We start from the raw sequence: 17,980 nt of genomic DNA on the forward strand, positions 1-17,980 counted from the left end.
ATGATCAAATCGTGCTGACTTACTGATCTACTGCTTATCGGTGCATGGTGAGCGGATATCGCCGCGATATCTCCTTTAACCTCTCGACGCGCACTAGCTCGAGGACGGAAAGACGTCAGTTTTTTTTAATGCTGCTAACAATATATATATATAGCCTACTGTGTACAAACAACAATAATAATAACACTACTATACATCGTTTAAAAGGTCTAAGGGTTTAGCATCAGTGTATGGTGTCCGTTTTGAGATTAAATTGCTCTAGTATCATAAATATAGTATTTTATTACAGAAGTCCAGATAACAACATGCATAATATAAACTGACTCCTTACCTTTGTGCTGGTATAAGGAACGCGAATCGAATCCAGTCTGTTTCAGATGTGTGAATAACCCATAAAAACTCTCCAACAAAGTACATCCAATGACCATTTTTGTCCACAAATGCGTATAATCCGTGAAATATGGATATATTTTCCATTGTTTACATCAGATTTCAGATGCACGTCTTGTAATAGATTATAATATACAATCTGAGGACTATTTACATCGTAACACTTGTATATGAGATCACACTCGCGTTCAAAACCAGCGCTCAAACTTGATTGTACAAGTAGGCGGGAGTATAATACATAATATCCAAACAGCACTGTCAAATATCGTGACGTCATCTGACTCGCGCGTTCCTCCAATGACTTCATGGAAAATATTGATAGACAGAACGTGTAGCCAATTAGAACACGAATTCAACGATCTTTGTGTGAAGCTTTATTTCCTGGTGTGGATACGGCATTTTATACGCTTATATAAGGATAAACAATAAAAAGAACGGACTTTTATTTTGTGGCTGACTGGCACTTAGAAAAGGCACTAGTCTTACAAAAACTCTTGCAAGAACCTCATTTTTGGGTCTATTGACTTCAAACATGAAATATAACTTCTTTAGACTTGTGGCTTTGGCCTCATTGCATTTCTAGGTTTCACACATATATTTATCATTAAGATTTTTAGTGTTAATAAAGATGTTATGCAAAAAATTATTATTATTTTATTATATTACAATGTACTTCAGCCTCTCTAACTTTTTAAATTTTTATCTTAAAATAATTTTGAAACATGGAAAACGAAGCTCAAAGTGTCTTCTATCTAATGATACCACAGTTATGCTTATACTATAAATGGTTTAGTAAAAACAGCCCTTTTAGTGAAAGTAGGTATTTTCATGGTTTCGGGCCAGAATGGGGGTGCTTTTCAAGAGGTTAATAGTAGAAAGTGACAGCCTTTTCTCCAAACTGTGCTGGAGATATAACAGCACGACTCTGATGGGGCATTCTCGGGGGTCTTCTCGATGAGAAGTAAACCAATCAACAAACAGGTTCCATTCAAGCGTGTATGCCTGTCTCGTAGACGGCGCTCGCGTTGCAGAAATAGTGTTAGATACTGCTTGTGGTAAATCACTTAGAACCTCCTCGTACCGTCCAGTGACCACAAATGGAAATTCCAAATATCAGGACGAGGGTGCCATAATGTTCCCCGTTGTTCTTGAGAAAGAAGGTCCTTCTTCAGGTGAATCTTTCAGGGAGGGGCTGTCGCGAGGAGCATGAGTTCTGGAAACCAGTTCCTGGTTGTCCAGTACGGTGCAACTAACAGAATGCTCTCCTCATCCTTCCTGACTTTGCACAGCGTCTGTGCGATAAGGCTCACTGGGGAAAAATGCAAATTTGCGCAGATCCTGCGGCCAGCTGTGTGCCAGTGCGTCCACGCTGAGCGTTCCCTTGGTCCCTTTGGGTCACCTCTGGAGATGCAAACAGATCTATCTGCGCTTTGCCGAAACGTTTCCAAATCAGCTGAACCGACTGGGGGTGGAGTCGGCACTCGCGGGAGCGTGCTGCTTGTGAAAGCACGTCTGCCACTGTATTGAGCGACCCCAAGATATGAATGGCACGAAGAGACCTCAGATTCCTCTGACTCCAGCTGAGGAGATGATGGACGAGATGCCTCAGGTGATGAGAGCGTAAACAGCCTTGGCGATTAATATATGCAACAGCCGCAATAATGTTGGTGTTGTGAGTTTCAGCCCACAATTGAAGCACTTATCAAAGCAGTCAGTCCACCACGGCAGCAGTCGCATGCAGCTCTCATCGTGTGAAGACCGAAGAGTGTAAAGACCATCGACTCTACCTGCGCGACTCCACCGAGCAGGGACACTGACAGGGCACTTGAGATTTCCACTTTTTGTACTAACTTTTTATATTTCTCTATTTGTCACTCTTTTTTCCTCTCTTGTACATTTCCTATTCTTATAATTTTACTATTTGTTTTCAAATCTCTACTGTCATTACAACTCGTAAATCTGTTGTATCACGTAGCCGTGGGCAAAATATTATATCCGCACTCTCCCTCCTTCCACTATTGCCTCGCTCACTTTTCCCATTGGCTTATGGAACTGAAAAACCGCTTTCAACAAAGCAGATTGCATAACTGCCATTGCATCACATTCTGGCCTTTCAGTTTTTGCACTTACTGAGACATGGATTAAACCAGAGGACACTGCCACTCCGGCTGCCCTCTCCAACAACTACACTTTCTCACACAGTCCTCGCACAACAGAAAGGGGTGGATGAACTGGTCTGCTCATTCCAAAGGAATGGAAATTCCAACAGCAAACCCCCTCATGTGACAACAGCTCTTTCGAGTCGCATCTTGTTACTATCATCCACCCTACTAAAATCCATTTTTTAGTTATCTATCGCCCCCCAGGTCAACTTAGACACTTCTTGGAGGAGTTGGATGTACTTCTGTCTTCATTCCCAGAGGATGGTACTCCTTTAGTAGTACTTGGTGACTTCAACATCCACCTGGAGAAACCACAAGCAGCTGACTTCAACACCCTGACTGCGTCATTTGACCTCAAGCCAGTTCCTACTTCACCAACACACATGTCTGGTAATCTTTTAGATCTTTTCTACACACGCTGCTGTTCCACTTACCACACCCAGGTCACCCAACTACACACATCTGATCACTTCCTCATTACTCTTGAGCTCGACCTAAATTTAGCTCAGCACCGGGGATAACCCGGGTCAGGGCACGCCCCAGGCCCGGGGCTCCTTCCCCGGTCAATGGACGATATGTCCGAACTCCGGGGGTATTTCCCAAGCTCGGAACCTTCGCCCCGGGACAGCACGCCACATACGCATATTAGCAGTCCCACTTTATTGTCAGTGAGGCGAACTCGTAAAATAATATTCAAATTTTCTGAGATACTGAATTTGGAATTTTCCTTAGTTGTCTGTTATAATCATCAAGATTTAAACAAATAAACATTTGAAATATATCAGTCTGTGGGTAATGAATGAATATAATAGACAAGTTTCATTGTGTTCATTTAATTGTGTAAAAAAAAGTTAACACAGACACACTTGCGTCATTTCCCCAAAGTCTTCATTTACCTGTTTCTATCTCTGTGTATCAAAATATGATGAAGCATCATATATTGTTTTTGTTACTATGGTGCTAAAAGAATATTAAAAGAGAGGTGCTGATATATGACCCACGCAAAAGGAATAATACTACATGAGAAGGGTTTTTGAATTGAGTCACAGGAAAGCCAATGAACAAGAAGCCCTTTGCTTTCCTAAATAAAAGACTTTCAGGACGTTATTGAAGCTCACAAGGAAATTAACAATTATTTATTTGAGCTTTCGTTTTATTGCTTGGTTGTTTAGTTTGTTATAATTCCTCTTGTATTGTTGTATAGATTTATTCCAGAGAGCCATGTCATCTCAAAATGTTTCAACAAAAATAATTTCTGAATTTGTGATTTTGGGACTTGACACTGTGGAGTACAAACTAGTCACTGGAGTTGTTTTGCTTCTGATATATATTCTTGCAATGTTTGCTAACACTGCCAACATATGTTTCATTGCCATGGATAAACGTTTGCACCAGCCTATGTATATCTTTATTTGCAACCTAGCTTTAGTGGATATGCTATACAGCAGTAGTGCCTGTCCAACTATGATAGGTATCCTTCTAGCTGGTTATAAAACTATTTCCTTTATCCCTTGTATACTTCAGATGTGTGCTTTTCATTTAGGTGGTGTTATGGAGATGTTTGCAATTGGTGTCATGGCGCTGGATCGTTTGATCGCCATAAGCAATCCTTTACGTTATCCTGTTATTTTAAATAGCACTCGGACTGTTTTGATCAGCGTCTTGCTGTGGATTGTGGCCGGATCTGTTCTGGCTATTGTCCCGGCTACTGTTCTCCCTCTGCCCTTCTGTTCCTCAACCATCCAGTATATTTTCTGCGAGTATGCATCTCTCATCAGGACCACTTGCGTGGATCCAAGTCCATATTTTAACATGATGTCCAGCCTTCTATTCGTGCTGCTGCTTGGCATGTTTTCTTTTATCTGCTTGTCTTATATAAGGATAATAGTAGCTGTCATGAAAATGACCTTGAAGAGCAATAAAAAGAAAATGTTTTATACGTGCTTAAGTCATTTGATAGTAATCACTTGCTTTTATGTACCAATGTTTGTACGGGTAATTTTAACACGACTTGGTGTGGTTTTAACAACAGATGAACGCCATGGACTTATGGTCGGGGCCATGCTTGGCTCTTCTTTGGTAAATCCTTTTATATATTGTTTTAGAACTAAAGAGATCACAGAGAAACAAAATATTCAGATTTTTTTCAAAAGTCGCATCTGAATAAAAAGTGGATTATTTGTCAAAAACAGCTTCTTCTCAAAAGCTGCAACATTATTGAACTCTTAAATCTCATTATTGAGTACTGTACACTCTTGAAATTAATGTGTTAAAACGACATTTAATGTGTTGTCCTTAACTAGACACATATCTGTGTTATTTTTGGAACAATACACTTTGTGTTGTTTTAATACATTTTGTGTTGACCTTTAATTTATTTGAACACAAAATCAACATGAAATGACACATAATTTGTAAAAAATAACACATAATGTGTTAAATAGCATAAAACATCCTTTCTTAGAGCGTATATGCAATACTTACACATTCATTTTTATATTACTGTTTGACCTTTGGAATAAGTGCAATATTTATACCTGCATTTAACTTCACCTGCTGATACTTTTCTACCCCAAGCAACGTTGCAGCTGTATTTCCTTGCTATTTGCAACCTAATACATGATAACTTATAATATTACTCAACGTTTACTTTTTATATTCTGTTTACTTTCACATTTGGCAACTGTATACATTAGGCCTGCACTGCTTAACGTTACACTGTTTATATTTATAAGTCTACTGGCACATTTGCAAGTGCTCGCGGCATTCTGCTCTCAGAGACGCGCATTTTTAAAGGCCACATCTGTATATATTATTCTGTTATACATGAAACTGTTTATATTCAGCACTTGTATATTTTTATATGGCTCATCTTCCTGTAAATATGTGAACATTTACTCCAATTTTATAATGCACTGATGGAGGCTGACACACATTTCATTTTGTTGTGCTTGCAATGACAATAAAGCTCTTCTTTTCCAGATCCAAAGGAAACCAGTTTATATCCATAGCACATTAAATGTTCTCATTAAGCGCATAATGGTTAGTTCACAGTATAAAAAAACAAACAAAAAAACACAAAAGTGGTTTGCACATCACATAAGCCCAAATTGGGGCCAGGTGCATTACAACTAGATACACAATCAAAAAATGCAAAGTGAAATCCGCACACTGAAAGGTACTGCTCCAAACAAGTGTTTATTGTAAAGGCAACGTTTCGACCCTCAGGTCTTCATCAGGCATGATGATTTAGTTCACAGTATAGGAAAGGTTCCTCTAAATTCCTCTAAACCGATATGCTCACAACATCCTTTCATTTTTATATATACTTTGGTGAAAGTCTGTATTTAGTTAGGTGAAATTGCTCCATTACCATACATTGGTTATTATCACATTCACTAGAGGAATATGTTAGTTTTAAGTAAATTCAAAATAATTTCTGATAAGGAATGACCCATATGCTTAACCTGTTAACCTTGTTAAACATCCAGATCTTTTATGTTTTTTGTCATTCTGGATAGCATCTTGAAGCCTGAAAATTCAGCACCCTCCTTTATTTTGGTCTGTAATCAAACATAACATATTTCATAAAAATATGTCAACAAACCATTCACATGTAACTGTAAATTGTGAGGGCAACTGAGAGTTTACAATCTGCAAATCTTCAGCTGCAGTGCAGACAAATCATATTTTGTCTTTTTCTGACATCTAGTGGACTAATATGAGTTTGCAAATGTATTATTTTAAACAATAATGATCCAACAATCCAATATCCATATATATTTAAGTGTGATGTGTTTTATGCTGGTTACTGTGTATGCTCCAGTATTCATTCAACAAGTTTATTCAGTATTATTCATTACCCATCGCAGCAGCTGCCAAATGTATTTCTCTACTAAGTGAATAAAAGAAATAATACGTTTATTTAAGTTCTTTTGTTGAAGTATTACAGATGGTATTACAGATGGTCAGTAGCAACTTGTTAATGCTAAAACATTTAATCTTTTATGATTTGAGATGTTTGTACGGTGGGCTTTACAATGACCTCTGAAATTAAATGATAAAGCATTAACTGTTTTAATCCATAATAATTGTGAATTGCACAATGAAAAAGCTTGATATAAAAGTACAATTTACAGTTTCATGTATTGTAATTCATACATACTGTATTTTGTTGGTACTTTCTTACATTTGAGAGACAATGCGTTGATTTTAAATGAATGCAGTACGAAGATAAAACCAGAACATTTTCTGTAACACAATTTACAAGCAAATTCTGTTTAACATGGCATCCAAATGTGAAGTGTTTTTAGTATCATTAAAGTATCTATTTTTAAAGAAATACAATTTTACCTAATTTTGAATCTCTTGTGCTACTTTTGGCTTTCTCAAAAACTTCATTTTCTTGTCTCTCAGTTCATCAGTCTTTATGATGGGGTTCTGTGAAAATATCAATATACTGAACTAACCGCAGGTTCCCTATTACATTTGCAAGGAAAACTGGCATGTAATAGATCAGGACCAGCAGCAGGTGGTTGAGACAGGTATGAAAGGCCTTCCAGCACTCTGCCACCACTATCACATTAGTGACAATAATAAACGTCAAAGGTCCCAGTAAAGTCGTCAGTGTTTTAGCTGTAGCCAGTCTCCTGTTGTAAGAGAGGCCCGCACAGGCCATACTGGACCGTGCTCGCAACAGCAGCTTCGAACCTCTCTGGAGCTGCAGTAGGGCAACATGGCAGCCAAAGTTACTGGGATAATATCTAGCTCCTACATGTGTCTTAGTCTAAGACTAACCTTAAGCCTTGTCTGTGAAACAAGGGGAATAGGTTTTAGGAGATAAAAGGAAAAAAATACGCACATTTTTAACAACATTTTCTTCCAAATTAAGCTAAAACAACATTATATTAGTAAAAAGGACATAAACTCAACAACAAATTGATTACATTTGTGATCCTGTCTCCCTGTGAAATCCAGGCTAAAGTCTCATAATCTAATGAGTTTACAGTAGTCTGATTTCAGTCATGGATTTTTTATCTGTTGCATGCTCTTTCTCAGTAAATATGAAAGATATCTAGGTTATATTTTCACAGAATGTTCAGTACATCATGTAATAATACTTTATATAGAAAACAGTAAATCACAAAAAAAATTACTTTAACTCGATTTTCACAGACCTTTGTCACATTTTCATGCCATCATAAACAGATTCAGAGGCGTCATGCCCATTGGTTTTTTGAGGCTCAAAATCAAAGAAGCGCCCATTAATCTGTTATTTGTCTTTTAATCTGTTTACTATGCACAATATTATTAATTCTGTGCTGCATCCTTGTCACTTTTTGTCAGATTTTCGCCGTTTTTATAGTGTTTTGATCGTGTTACATTACTTCTGGCGGTAGGCGCTGCATACAGCGCAGTCGCTGTCATCACCAACGTTTACGCGCGCTCACGAGCTCTTTTTGCTGTTGCTGCTGCATTTTGCTATCCGAGGAATTAAAACGTGCAAGACACGCTCACAACATTTCCAAACCCCAGTACGGTAATGTGCAGTTAACCTCCTATGTGTAGAAAATGTATGGTTTAAAATGTGACCGTCTCAACGTTATATTAGTAGAGATTTCTAGATTCATCTTCTTACAACGCCAAAGTTCGCCAGAGTTCACGGGGGCGCGGAATCACACATGCTCACATATGAGGTAAAGTTGAATGCAAAAATCCGTTCCTCTAATAATTTTTATCTAAACATTTTTTTTATCATTATTGAACATTTTGAACTCAATCACGTGGCTATAGCTTATGTAATTTTCGTTTGTTTATAAACTTTATGGATTTAAAATTACATTAATTGTATAGGATTATGCAGTTGTTGTGCAAAATGCATTGACACAATTAAACAAGTCATTAAACAAAACGTTAATAAAAAAACATGCCGTTCCAGATGTAAATATGATGCCAATATGTCATTATTCCGATTGAATAGTATTTGAAATGAAAGTTAGTCAACACTTTTATTTTGGAGGTTTGTCATGAAGGCAGGAAGGCTCAAAATAGTGCCACGGAAAAGACTGAAAGCTCTATAATATTGATTGAACGAATTGCTTCGAAAATTGATTCAGTTTTTCAAAGCAGTTCCAAACAACCCACACGCTGGCGACCCCTGCTGGTCAAAAGAGTGTAAAAGCAGATATGTCCAAACATTTTACACCTTTTTTTCACAAAATAATAGCAAGATTTTTATTAAAATATGTTTCAAAAATATTTAACTTAATTAAGACATAGTTAAAAGTGTATTATGTGTTTTTAGTTTTATTTGGGGCAAACAAATCATTAAAACTAACTACCCTTTTAATTATGCAAATTTTTGTCATTAAATCTGTCTATAAACAAAAAGTAGACAAAATGGTAGTGTTATTAGTCAGTTCGGATAAATGTTTTATGAACTTGTGACCTTTTATGAAGCCTTGTTTGCTAAAATCACGTGACTTGGGCCAGTGTGAAACACGCTCCGAACCACTGATTCGAAACAAAAGATTCATAAATGTTTCGAAGCCTCATGAAGCAGTGCTTCGAAAACGACCATCACTATGTATGCACATTTTTGTAAGCTGTGCACACTGTGCCCCCTTAAAAAAAATTGGTGCATGACGCCCCTGAACAGATTTGTCAGCAATATACATCAATACAATAGACAACACAGTTGAAAACAATAGAAGTACTGAGCAAAGTTACAACTGACAAATAAATAAAAAATAGAAAAAAACAAGAAGAGAAATTTGAGATTTGTAACTTCTTTGTTTGTCCTTTACTACAAACCCATTACTCACTGCTGATGTGAAATGCATTGACATGATTTCAAACCATAGGGCCGTAGTTTCAGAGAGGGCATGAGGGGAGGTAACCCCTCCAATAATTCAAACTAGCGATTACAACTTTAATCTTGACTAATGTCAATCAATATACTAGTTTGTTTAGTCACTTACATTTTGATACCAAACAACCAAGAATAAATTCACAATATTGTTTATTTTTGCTCTTGCTGTTATTGAGAAACTATATCTAAATTCATATATTCAGGCTAAATACAGTTGAGAAAGAAATCCCAGGTATTATTTCTTTAAATCCTTTTAGATTGTAGTGTATTTCACCTTTTACATTCTCACTGGTCTTCAACGGCTCCACATACGGTAGCCTATCTGTATGTAGTCTGTCTGTATGCTGCTTTGCATAGTTTTAAATACATCAGTTTCCTTATAACTGGCCTTTAAAGATATCTTTAAAGTCTAATTTGTATTTTTTTTTTTCTTTTAAGTGTGATTATGATAACCTCCCCCTTGATTCATAAAACCTCCATCAAACCAACGTCTAAAGTAAATGTTTAGTAACATTGCAATAGCAATTTATTATTAATAAATAAAAAAATATTATTATTAATATTCATATTAATTATTTTGCATATACCGGGTGATGACTCATAATTGATAAAGGGTTAGGGTTAGGATTAAGTTTGTGTAATTATACTACAACCAATAAAAATTATTAAGAAAGATTGTTATTTTTCCCCAATTGGTAATATTTGTAAAACATAAATCAGTGTATGGAGCTATAGGTCTATTTAACATAAATTGAATTCTCAGCTAAGCTGAAGGTCAATGTGAAAATAATATTTCATTACCTCTCATAATGTCTCAGGACAGTTTTACACAAGAGACATTATTATAAGGGGCAACTGGGATTAATACACACACACTCCCCATTCAACTTTAATCTACTTGTGATTTTTGCGGTATACTGAGTGAGGTCCAACCCCGGCTTTATTAATAATTGTGATTATTATCTTTGAACATTTTTTTAGGATATACTGTATATGACATTTTGATTCATAATTTTTTTATTAATTTAGAATTGAATGCATAAATGTCAAGCATGAAAAAGTTACATCAGATACAACTTTAATACAAATTTGCCTCATCTCTTTGGTGTTCAGGTGCCTTTATTTTTCGGCTATTTTAGAAAGACTAATTATAGTATGTTGCATCATTGTATTGTTTAAATGCTCATGGGATGTGTGAGCAGATATAAATTGGAATACACTCAGTCTGTGTTACAGAGCACCTACCAGACATTGCAAGTTGAGTAAAGATAAGCAATTTTATACCACCTTTTTAATTTAGGCTACGTTTAAGAATTTAAGATTTATATGTTGCAAATGTTACATTTAATTTAACACTTAACATGTTAGTTTCAGCAACAAAATTATGCACATTTACGCTATACTATTGAAAATAAAGGTCCCTTAAAGGTTATTTGTCTTAATGTATGGTTTCATAAAGAACCTTTAACATACACAGAAATCTTCTGTTGCACAAAAGGTTTCTTGTGGTACGAAAAGGGTTACACTTTATTTTGATAGTCCACTTTAGACATTTTACTAACTATAAATAACTTTGCAACTACATGCCAACTACCTTTCAATAATTTGCAACTATACGTCAACTAACTGTCATTAGAGTATTAGTAGACTGTAAGGATTGGGGTAAGGGAAGAGGTTTGGGTTAGTGGAATAAGTTGACATGCACCTGAAAAGATACTTATAATCAGTTGAATGTCTGTTGAGATATCATCACAATAAAGTGTTAGTAGATATTAAGCAGACAGTTTACTAATTCTCTAAAGATTGGTAGTTGATATGTAGTTGCAAAGTAACTTATAATTAGTAAAATGTCTAAAGTGGACTATCGAAATAAAGTGTTACCACGAAAAGGTTTGAAAGGTTCTTTGAGGAACCAAAAATGGTTATTTTATATTATTGCTGCAAAGAACCCTTTATATTTACACATTGAGACACTGGACAATAGCAGACAAAATTTGTATTAGCCTATTATATGTCTCATTATATTTCCCTCACCTTGACCCTCTTGCTGTACAGATGTTATATGCCCCGCCTTCCTAACTGCGTCACAAGCCAACACCCAAGGTGACGCATCAGTCGCTGTTCATTCAATAAATCCGAACGCAATACTGAGTTTTTTCAGGTTGATCTTTCATCGGTGAAAACTTTAGAAAACTACGAGTGCCTCTGTTGCATACATTTGCAATCTATTCGGAGTGGTGCATTCGTGTTTTAAACACCGGTGCTGATGGTTTCATTACAGGACTCATAATGCATGAAAATAATTTTTACCTGTCCACGGTGAGACGGCTTCGATGCTAAAAGCTATTCGTCTTCGTACGGTCAAACAAACAACCAAGGAAAAATTCAGCGTTTGTTTCTGATCTGGTAAACAGATTTGAACACCACGCAGGCTAGACTTCATCCGACCCTGCGATTTATTGTCAGGATAACAGTCATTGGGACATTTCTTATCATAAGGGCTAATTTATATAGTGATAATGGCCAACTTGCACGAGCCGCTTTTTTAAGGTTGTAAAATCAGTTTAAAGATATTTCGTTGGAATTTATTTTGGTATTTTTATAGCACAGCGTTTTTATGTTCATCTTATATTTACGCATCTGGCAGACACTGTTATTCAAATCGATTTACCGTATATTTTATCCGTTTGTGTCGTTTGACAATCATACCACGGACTTTTGCGTTTCTAACACAATAATATACCAACGGAGCTAGGCTACATTAATAATAAAATGTTGTGGGTGCCACTAGCCTTGGCCCTAACCAAACAGACCTTTAAAAAAAACATTTTATTGTGTGATGTGTGATATAATAAAGTGATAAATAATGACAGACACGTTTTTAATTTATTTGGGCGATTTTTTTGTCTGGAAGTTTTATTGGTATTAATGGTGTTGTTGTTGAAAGTGTTGAACACTTAAGATTGCCATGAAAAAGCCTTTGGTGCTGATGTAGTGTTAAAAATATATATAAAAATTTGTTGGGGCTAAAGTTTGCAATTATAAACAAACCAAAAATATTACTTTTAACTAAAATTGAGTAAAATATTAAAAAACAACATAACATTTTTAGCATGTCTTTAAATTCTTGGTAATATAGTTATTTTTTCATTCCAACAGAACATACTGTAATACTCAAAGCGGTCATGGGAACCTTAAATATCAATGTTAATAGCTCTGTTGTTCGTCCTGAATACTTTTTCATTGTTGGACTTACGGGTTTACCATACAGCCTCTATTATTATATTTTCTTATTTTGCATTTACATTATTGCTGTAATTGGGAACTCTGCAGTTCTTCTCATTATAGCCTTTGACAGGAGTCTGCACAGCCCAAAGTACATTGCTGTGTTGAATTTGGCTTTGGCTGACTTTGGTCAAGCTAATGCCTTGATTCCTAGCACAATGAAGACTTTTCTTTTTGGGTCACAGTACATCTCTTACAGCGCTTGTTTGGCCAACATGTTTTTTGTTTATTTCTTTAATACAATACAATGTTTCAGCCTCGTTGTTTTGGCATTTGATCGCTTTGTTGCTATTTGTATACCACTGAGATACCATTCCATTGTAACTTACCGTGTCATGAGTTCAGTTTTCAGTGTGTTTTGGATGCTTAACACTTTTCTGGTCGGTTTACCAGTGTCTGCAATTACTCGACTTTCATTTTGCAATTCCACTGTAATACAGAGTTTTTTCTGTGACCATGGACCAATGTATAAAATGGCATGCAATGACCAGAGCATAAATTCATTTTTGGCAAAACTGATCACAGCTTCATACTTTGCAGCACCAATGATAATATTCCTGTCTTATCTTTGCATATTTTTTGCCTTGAGTAAAATTACATCTTGGGAGGAACGTATAAAGGCCCTGAAGACCTGCGTTTCTCACCTGCTTTTAGTAGGAGTTTCTTACATCCCCATAATCTTTATGTACATCACTGCAATCATGCTTTCCCTTTCTCCCAATGCAAGAATCATAAGCTCATCTCTTTCATATGCTGCTTCACCAATGTTAAATCCAATCATTTATGTTTTAAACACAGCTGAAGTTAAGAACTTTATCCGAACAGTGTTTAAAAAGAAGTCTACATCCATTGCCCATGGTTCTCTGTATGCATAATCTTAATCTGTATCTATATTCAGCAAAACATGTAACTGTTTATAGATCTATTGATTAAAGAGAAACTTAATTTTTAAACAAAGTTTAAATAAACTGTGTTTTATACAGAAAAAAGTGAAAATAAAACATTGTAAAGCAAACTTTAAGCTATGTGCGCTATATAGCAAACGGATGTTTAAAACTTTTTAACCTTAATTTTTTTATGGCATGTGAATTAAATATTTTAGGTACCTTATAAGGATGCACTTATCTTTTGATCTGGTATATAAAACTGTGAAGTGTGTGTTGTAATAATTTTCTACTGTACAGTTGCATTTCTGCCTTATAAATGTGTCTGAATCTTTCAATAGTGAATTTAAAGGAATAGTTCACTCAGAAATGAAAATTATGTCATCATTTACTCACCCTTATGTTGTTTTAAACCTGTATGAGTTTCTTTATTTTGTTTAACACAAAAGAGGATATTTTGATTAATGGTTACTACACAATTGATGGTACATACTATGCAAAATTAATTGGTACCGTTAACAAATAATGCTGAGAAAATGATGGCATGAATGTTTTTTTTTTTTTTTTTTTTTTTGAAATAGGACCTTTTTGCTGTAGGCAAATGTGGGTTTTGTTCCAATGAGCATTAAATGTAATTTGTGATAACCTCCAGCATATCTTCAATGGTTCAAAGGTTGCTGTTTGTTGATGTTTTAGTGAGACCAGTAGGGGGACCCATAACCAAATGTTGTCCAAGCAATAATTTCAAGGGAAAGCAACAAATCACCAATCAGTGGTAGTAGTTTTACTGGAGATCTCCAGTTAAGAGCTATATAGTTATAATGGTTTATTATGCAAACATTCAAAGAAATCATGATCAGTTTGTAATATCTGAGATACTTTCTACCTCCATTCCACATTTATAATTGGCTATTTTAAGGCCCTGTTTAAAATATCACTAAAATTAACAGTTTTTTTGTAAAGCTTACTCTATTGCCAGGAGTATCTTAATAAGTTGCAGAAAAGAAGATTTCTGAGTGGAGTCTGTTTTCTCTGAGAAAATTGTATTAACTACTTTCCAGCACAATGGTGGAAATACAGGAATTTAAATGGTGAAATGCAAACATCAAAATGTATTAAAACGTGATAGTGGACCTGAGGTCTTAAACTGTGTTAATTAATTCTCAATAGAGATTATTTAGATCTCTCTGGATAAAATCCCATAAGTATTATTAGGATATTAATTTAATAAAATCACACACACATTCCCTAATGCTGAGTCCTTTAAAGTCAGTGTAAAGTCCTGTACTGTGTGTTCTCAGTTTGTCACAACACAGAAAAATGTGACATTAACCACCAAAGTGGTGGGGACAAAAGATCAGATGAAAAAACATTAGCAGGACGGGGAAAATATTGAATAACGGCGCATCAAAAATGGGCATAGTGTAGGCCAGTCAACAACACAAAAATACTCAGCATAAAACCCTTAACAATGTCGACTGCACACATGTAACAGTCCGTGCAATACCAGCTCAACCGAACAGTGCCAAAGCACCATACTGTAGAAAACAGCAGCGCTTAGTCAATGATTACAATGAAATTCATTACATATGTAAAAGAAAACACACTATAAGCAAACAACGCAACATATGTGACCCTGGACCACAAAACCAGTCGTACACTGCAAAAAATTATTTTCAAGAAAAAAATTTCTTTATTTTATTTTTTGTATTTTTGTCTTGTTTTCAGTAAAAATATCTAAAAATTCTTAAATTAAGATGCTTTTTCTTGAGGAGCAAAATGACCTAAGAAAATAAGTCTAGCAACAAAAAATCTGCCAATGGGGTAAGCAAAAAAATCTTGAACATTTTTCTTAAGCACTAAATTCAAGAAAAATTCAAGAAAAAATTGCTTATCCCATTGGCAGATTTCTTTTTTATTGTTTTGAGCACAAAATCACTTAATTTTGATATTTTTAGATTTTTGCTCATCAAGAAAAGCATCTTAATTTAAGAATTTTTAGATATTTTTACTGAAAATAAGACAAAATACTAATAATTTTAAAAAAGACTTTCTTAAAGAATTTTTGTCTTGTTTTCAGTAGAAATATCTAAAAATTCTTAAATCAAGATGTATTTTCTTGATGAGCAAAATTGACGTAAGACCAATGGGGTGAGAATTTTGCTTAAATTAAGTGTTTAAGAAAAATAAATCTTATTTTTAGATTTTTTTCTCACCCCATTGGCAGATATTTTTGCTTGTTTTAATCACAAATTCACTTAAATTGTATATTTTCTGTCTAAAAACTAGACTTATTTTCTTAGGTCATTTTGCTCATCAAGAAAAAGCATCTTGATTAAAGAATTTTTTGATATTTTTACTGAAAACAAGACAAAAATACTAAGTAAGAAAGTCATTTTGCAGTGTAAGTCGCACAGGTATTGTTTGATTTTTCAGAACATTTTAACCAAATGCTTTCAAAAAGTGGTGGGGACAAAATCTGCCATTTCAAAAAGTGGTGGGGACATGTCCCCAGCATCCCCAGTGTAAATGACACCTATGCTTGGACATAAATGAGGACCGATTATGAGAGGTTAGAAGGCGTAAAGAGCTGCTTCACCTGTAGCCTGGTAAGTAAATAAATGCTTTGCTTTAAACAAATGGATCTGTTTTTAAATGTTTTTTTGTTTTTAATGCTACCCTACGGTTTTATTGTATAATGACTCTGTACCTGTGGATATGGTGTGATGAGAAACATTTTAAGTAATGCTTTTTTTTAAAAAACATGGGGCTGTCCAAGTGCTGAAACGCTTCGGTGTTCCGCACGTTTGTAAATTCTTTAGCTATTTTTAGATTGTATTTTTAGAGAACAAACCTTTTCTTGCTTATTTGCTAATTATTTTATGAGATAACAATGATTATGTAGGATATTAATACATTTACAGCAATTAAAAGCCTGCTATATGTACTTCTATGACTGAAAGAAAAAGGCTTTTAAAGGTTTTAATCCAAAAATAAAAAAATTAATAAATTCAATAAAAATGAAAACAACACATTTTTAAACATTATTCTTAAACTGGGGGTCTTCTTCCTCTGCTTAGTTCAGGGATGGGCAACTTCGGTCCTGGAGGACCGGTGTCCTGCAGAGTTTAGCTCCAACCATAATTAAACACACCTGAAGCAGCCAATTAAGGTCTAACTAGGCATACTAGAAACGTTTAGGCAGGTGTGCTGAGGCAAGTTGGAGCTAAAGTCTGCAGGACACCGGCCCTCCAGGACCGAAGTTGCCCATCCCTGGCTTAGTTTTTCAGTTTACAAAAAGGCCATAATCTAAATAGGGATTAGACATAGCGCCAGCGCAACTGGCTTTAAGAGGGGATGAGAGATAAGACTCTCATTGGTTTATTGCACGTTATGCCCAAAACACACCCATCATTAGGAGATTTCGACCGTGCGCTCCATGCACAAACCATTTTTCCTGTTGTTAAATTAGTAAAAGTGGCATCCGACACGCCCATTTAGACCGTGCGCCGTGTGCTTTAGACAATGCGCTTAGATCGTTAAAATAGAGCCCTTTAAGTTAAAGGTGCTGTATCTAAATTTTAGTGCCATCTAGTGGTGAAGTTTTAAATTGCAACCAACGGCTCAGTCCACAGTTAATCCATCCATTTTTAAAGCATAGAGAAGTAACGGAAGCCACCACAGGACAAACACAAGGACGCAACACAGAGTTCAAAATAAATAACATTTAATAATAAAATGGGAACAAAAACACGAGTTGTATAAACAGGTAAGAAACACAGGAACATCCAAAATATGACATGGGAAACAGACATGGTAGCAATGACAATGATCCGGCAATGAGTGTGACACAAACACTGGTATAAATACACAAAGACTAATGACACACAGGTGGAATGAATGATGGGATAATTAACAAGTGTCCATGTGATGACAATATAGAACAGACACAAAACATGACACGGATCACTGTGACAAAACATATCAAACGCACATGTTTAGGGCTACTGTAGAAAAATGATGGCGACTTCCATGTAAGGAGACCCGTGGTGTATGTAGATAAAACTGCTCATTCTTAGGCAATAAAAACAATACAGTTCATTATGTAAGGTCTTTATACACCACTGAAAAATATGTATATTACATTACATTTCTGTCAAGAGATCCTCCTAAAAGTTATACAGTGCATATTTCATAACAGACCTCTGCTCAGTTTAATGAATACGGGTGCTGGTCATATAATTAGAATATCATCAAAAAGTTTATTTTTTCACTAATTCCATTCAAAAAGTGAAACGTTTTATATTATATTCATTACACAGAGACTGATATATTTCAAATGTCTATTTCTTTTAATTTTGATGATTATAACTGATAACTAAGGTAAA

The 17,980-nt window shown here is 35.3% G+C and overlaps 2 protein-coding genes across 2 annotated transcripts; both read left to right on the forward strand.

Annotated features, from left to right (window-relative positions):
- The first annotated feature begins 3,773 nt into the window (after window positions 1–3,773).
- Window positions 3,774–4,715, forward strand: LOC135770413 (olfactory receptor 6N2-like). The gene has a single exon (XM_065280109.1). It carries the CDS (start codon window positions 3,774–3,776, stop codon window positions 4,713–4,715), a length of 942 nt encoding a protein of 313 aa, XP_065136181.1.
- A 7,893-nt stretch (window positions 4,716–12,608) lies between these two features.
- On the forward strand, window positions 12,609–13,583 carry LOC135770226 (olfactory receptor 1M1-like). The gene has a single exon (XM_065279957.2). It carries the CDS (start codon window positions 12,609–12,611, stop codon window positions 13,581–13,583), a length of 975 nt encoding a protein of 324 aa, XP_065136029.1.
- The last annotated feature ends 4,397 nt before the right edge of the window (window positions 13,584–17,980 follow it).

Source organism: Paramisgurnus dabryanus, chromosome 8 (assembly GCF_030506205.2).
Source record: "Paramisgurnus dabryanus chromosome 8, PD_genome_1.1, whole genome shotgun sequence".
NCBI lineage: Eukaryota > Metazoa > Chordata > Actinopteri > Cypriniformes > Cobitidae > Paramisgurnus > Paramisgurnus dabryanus.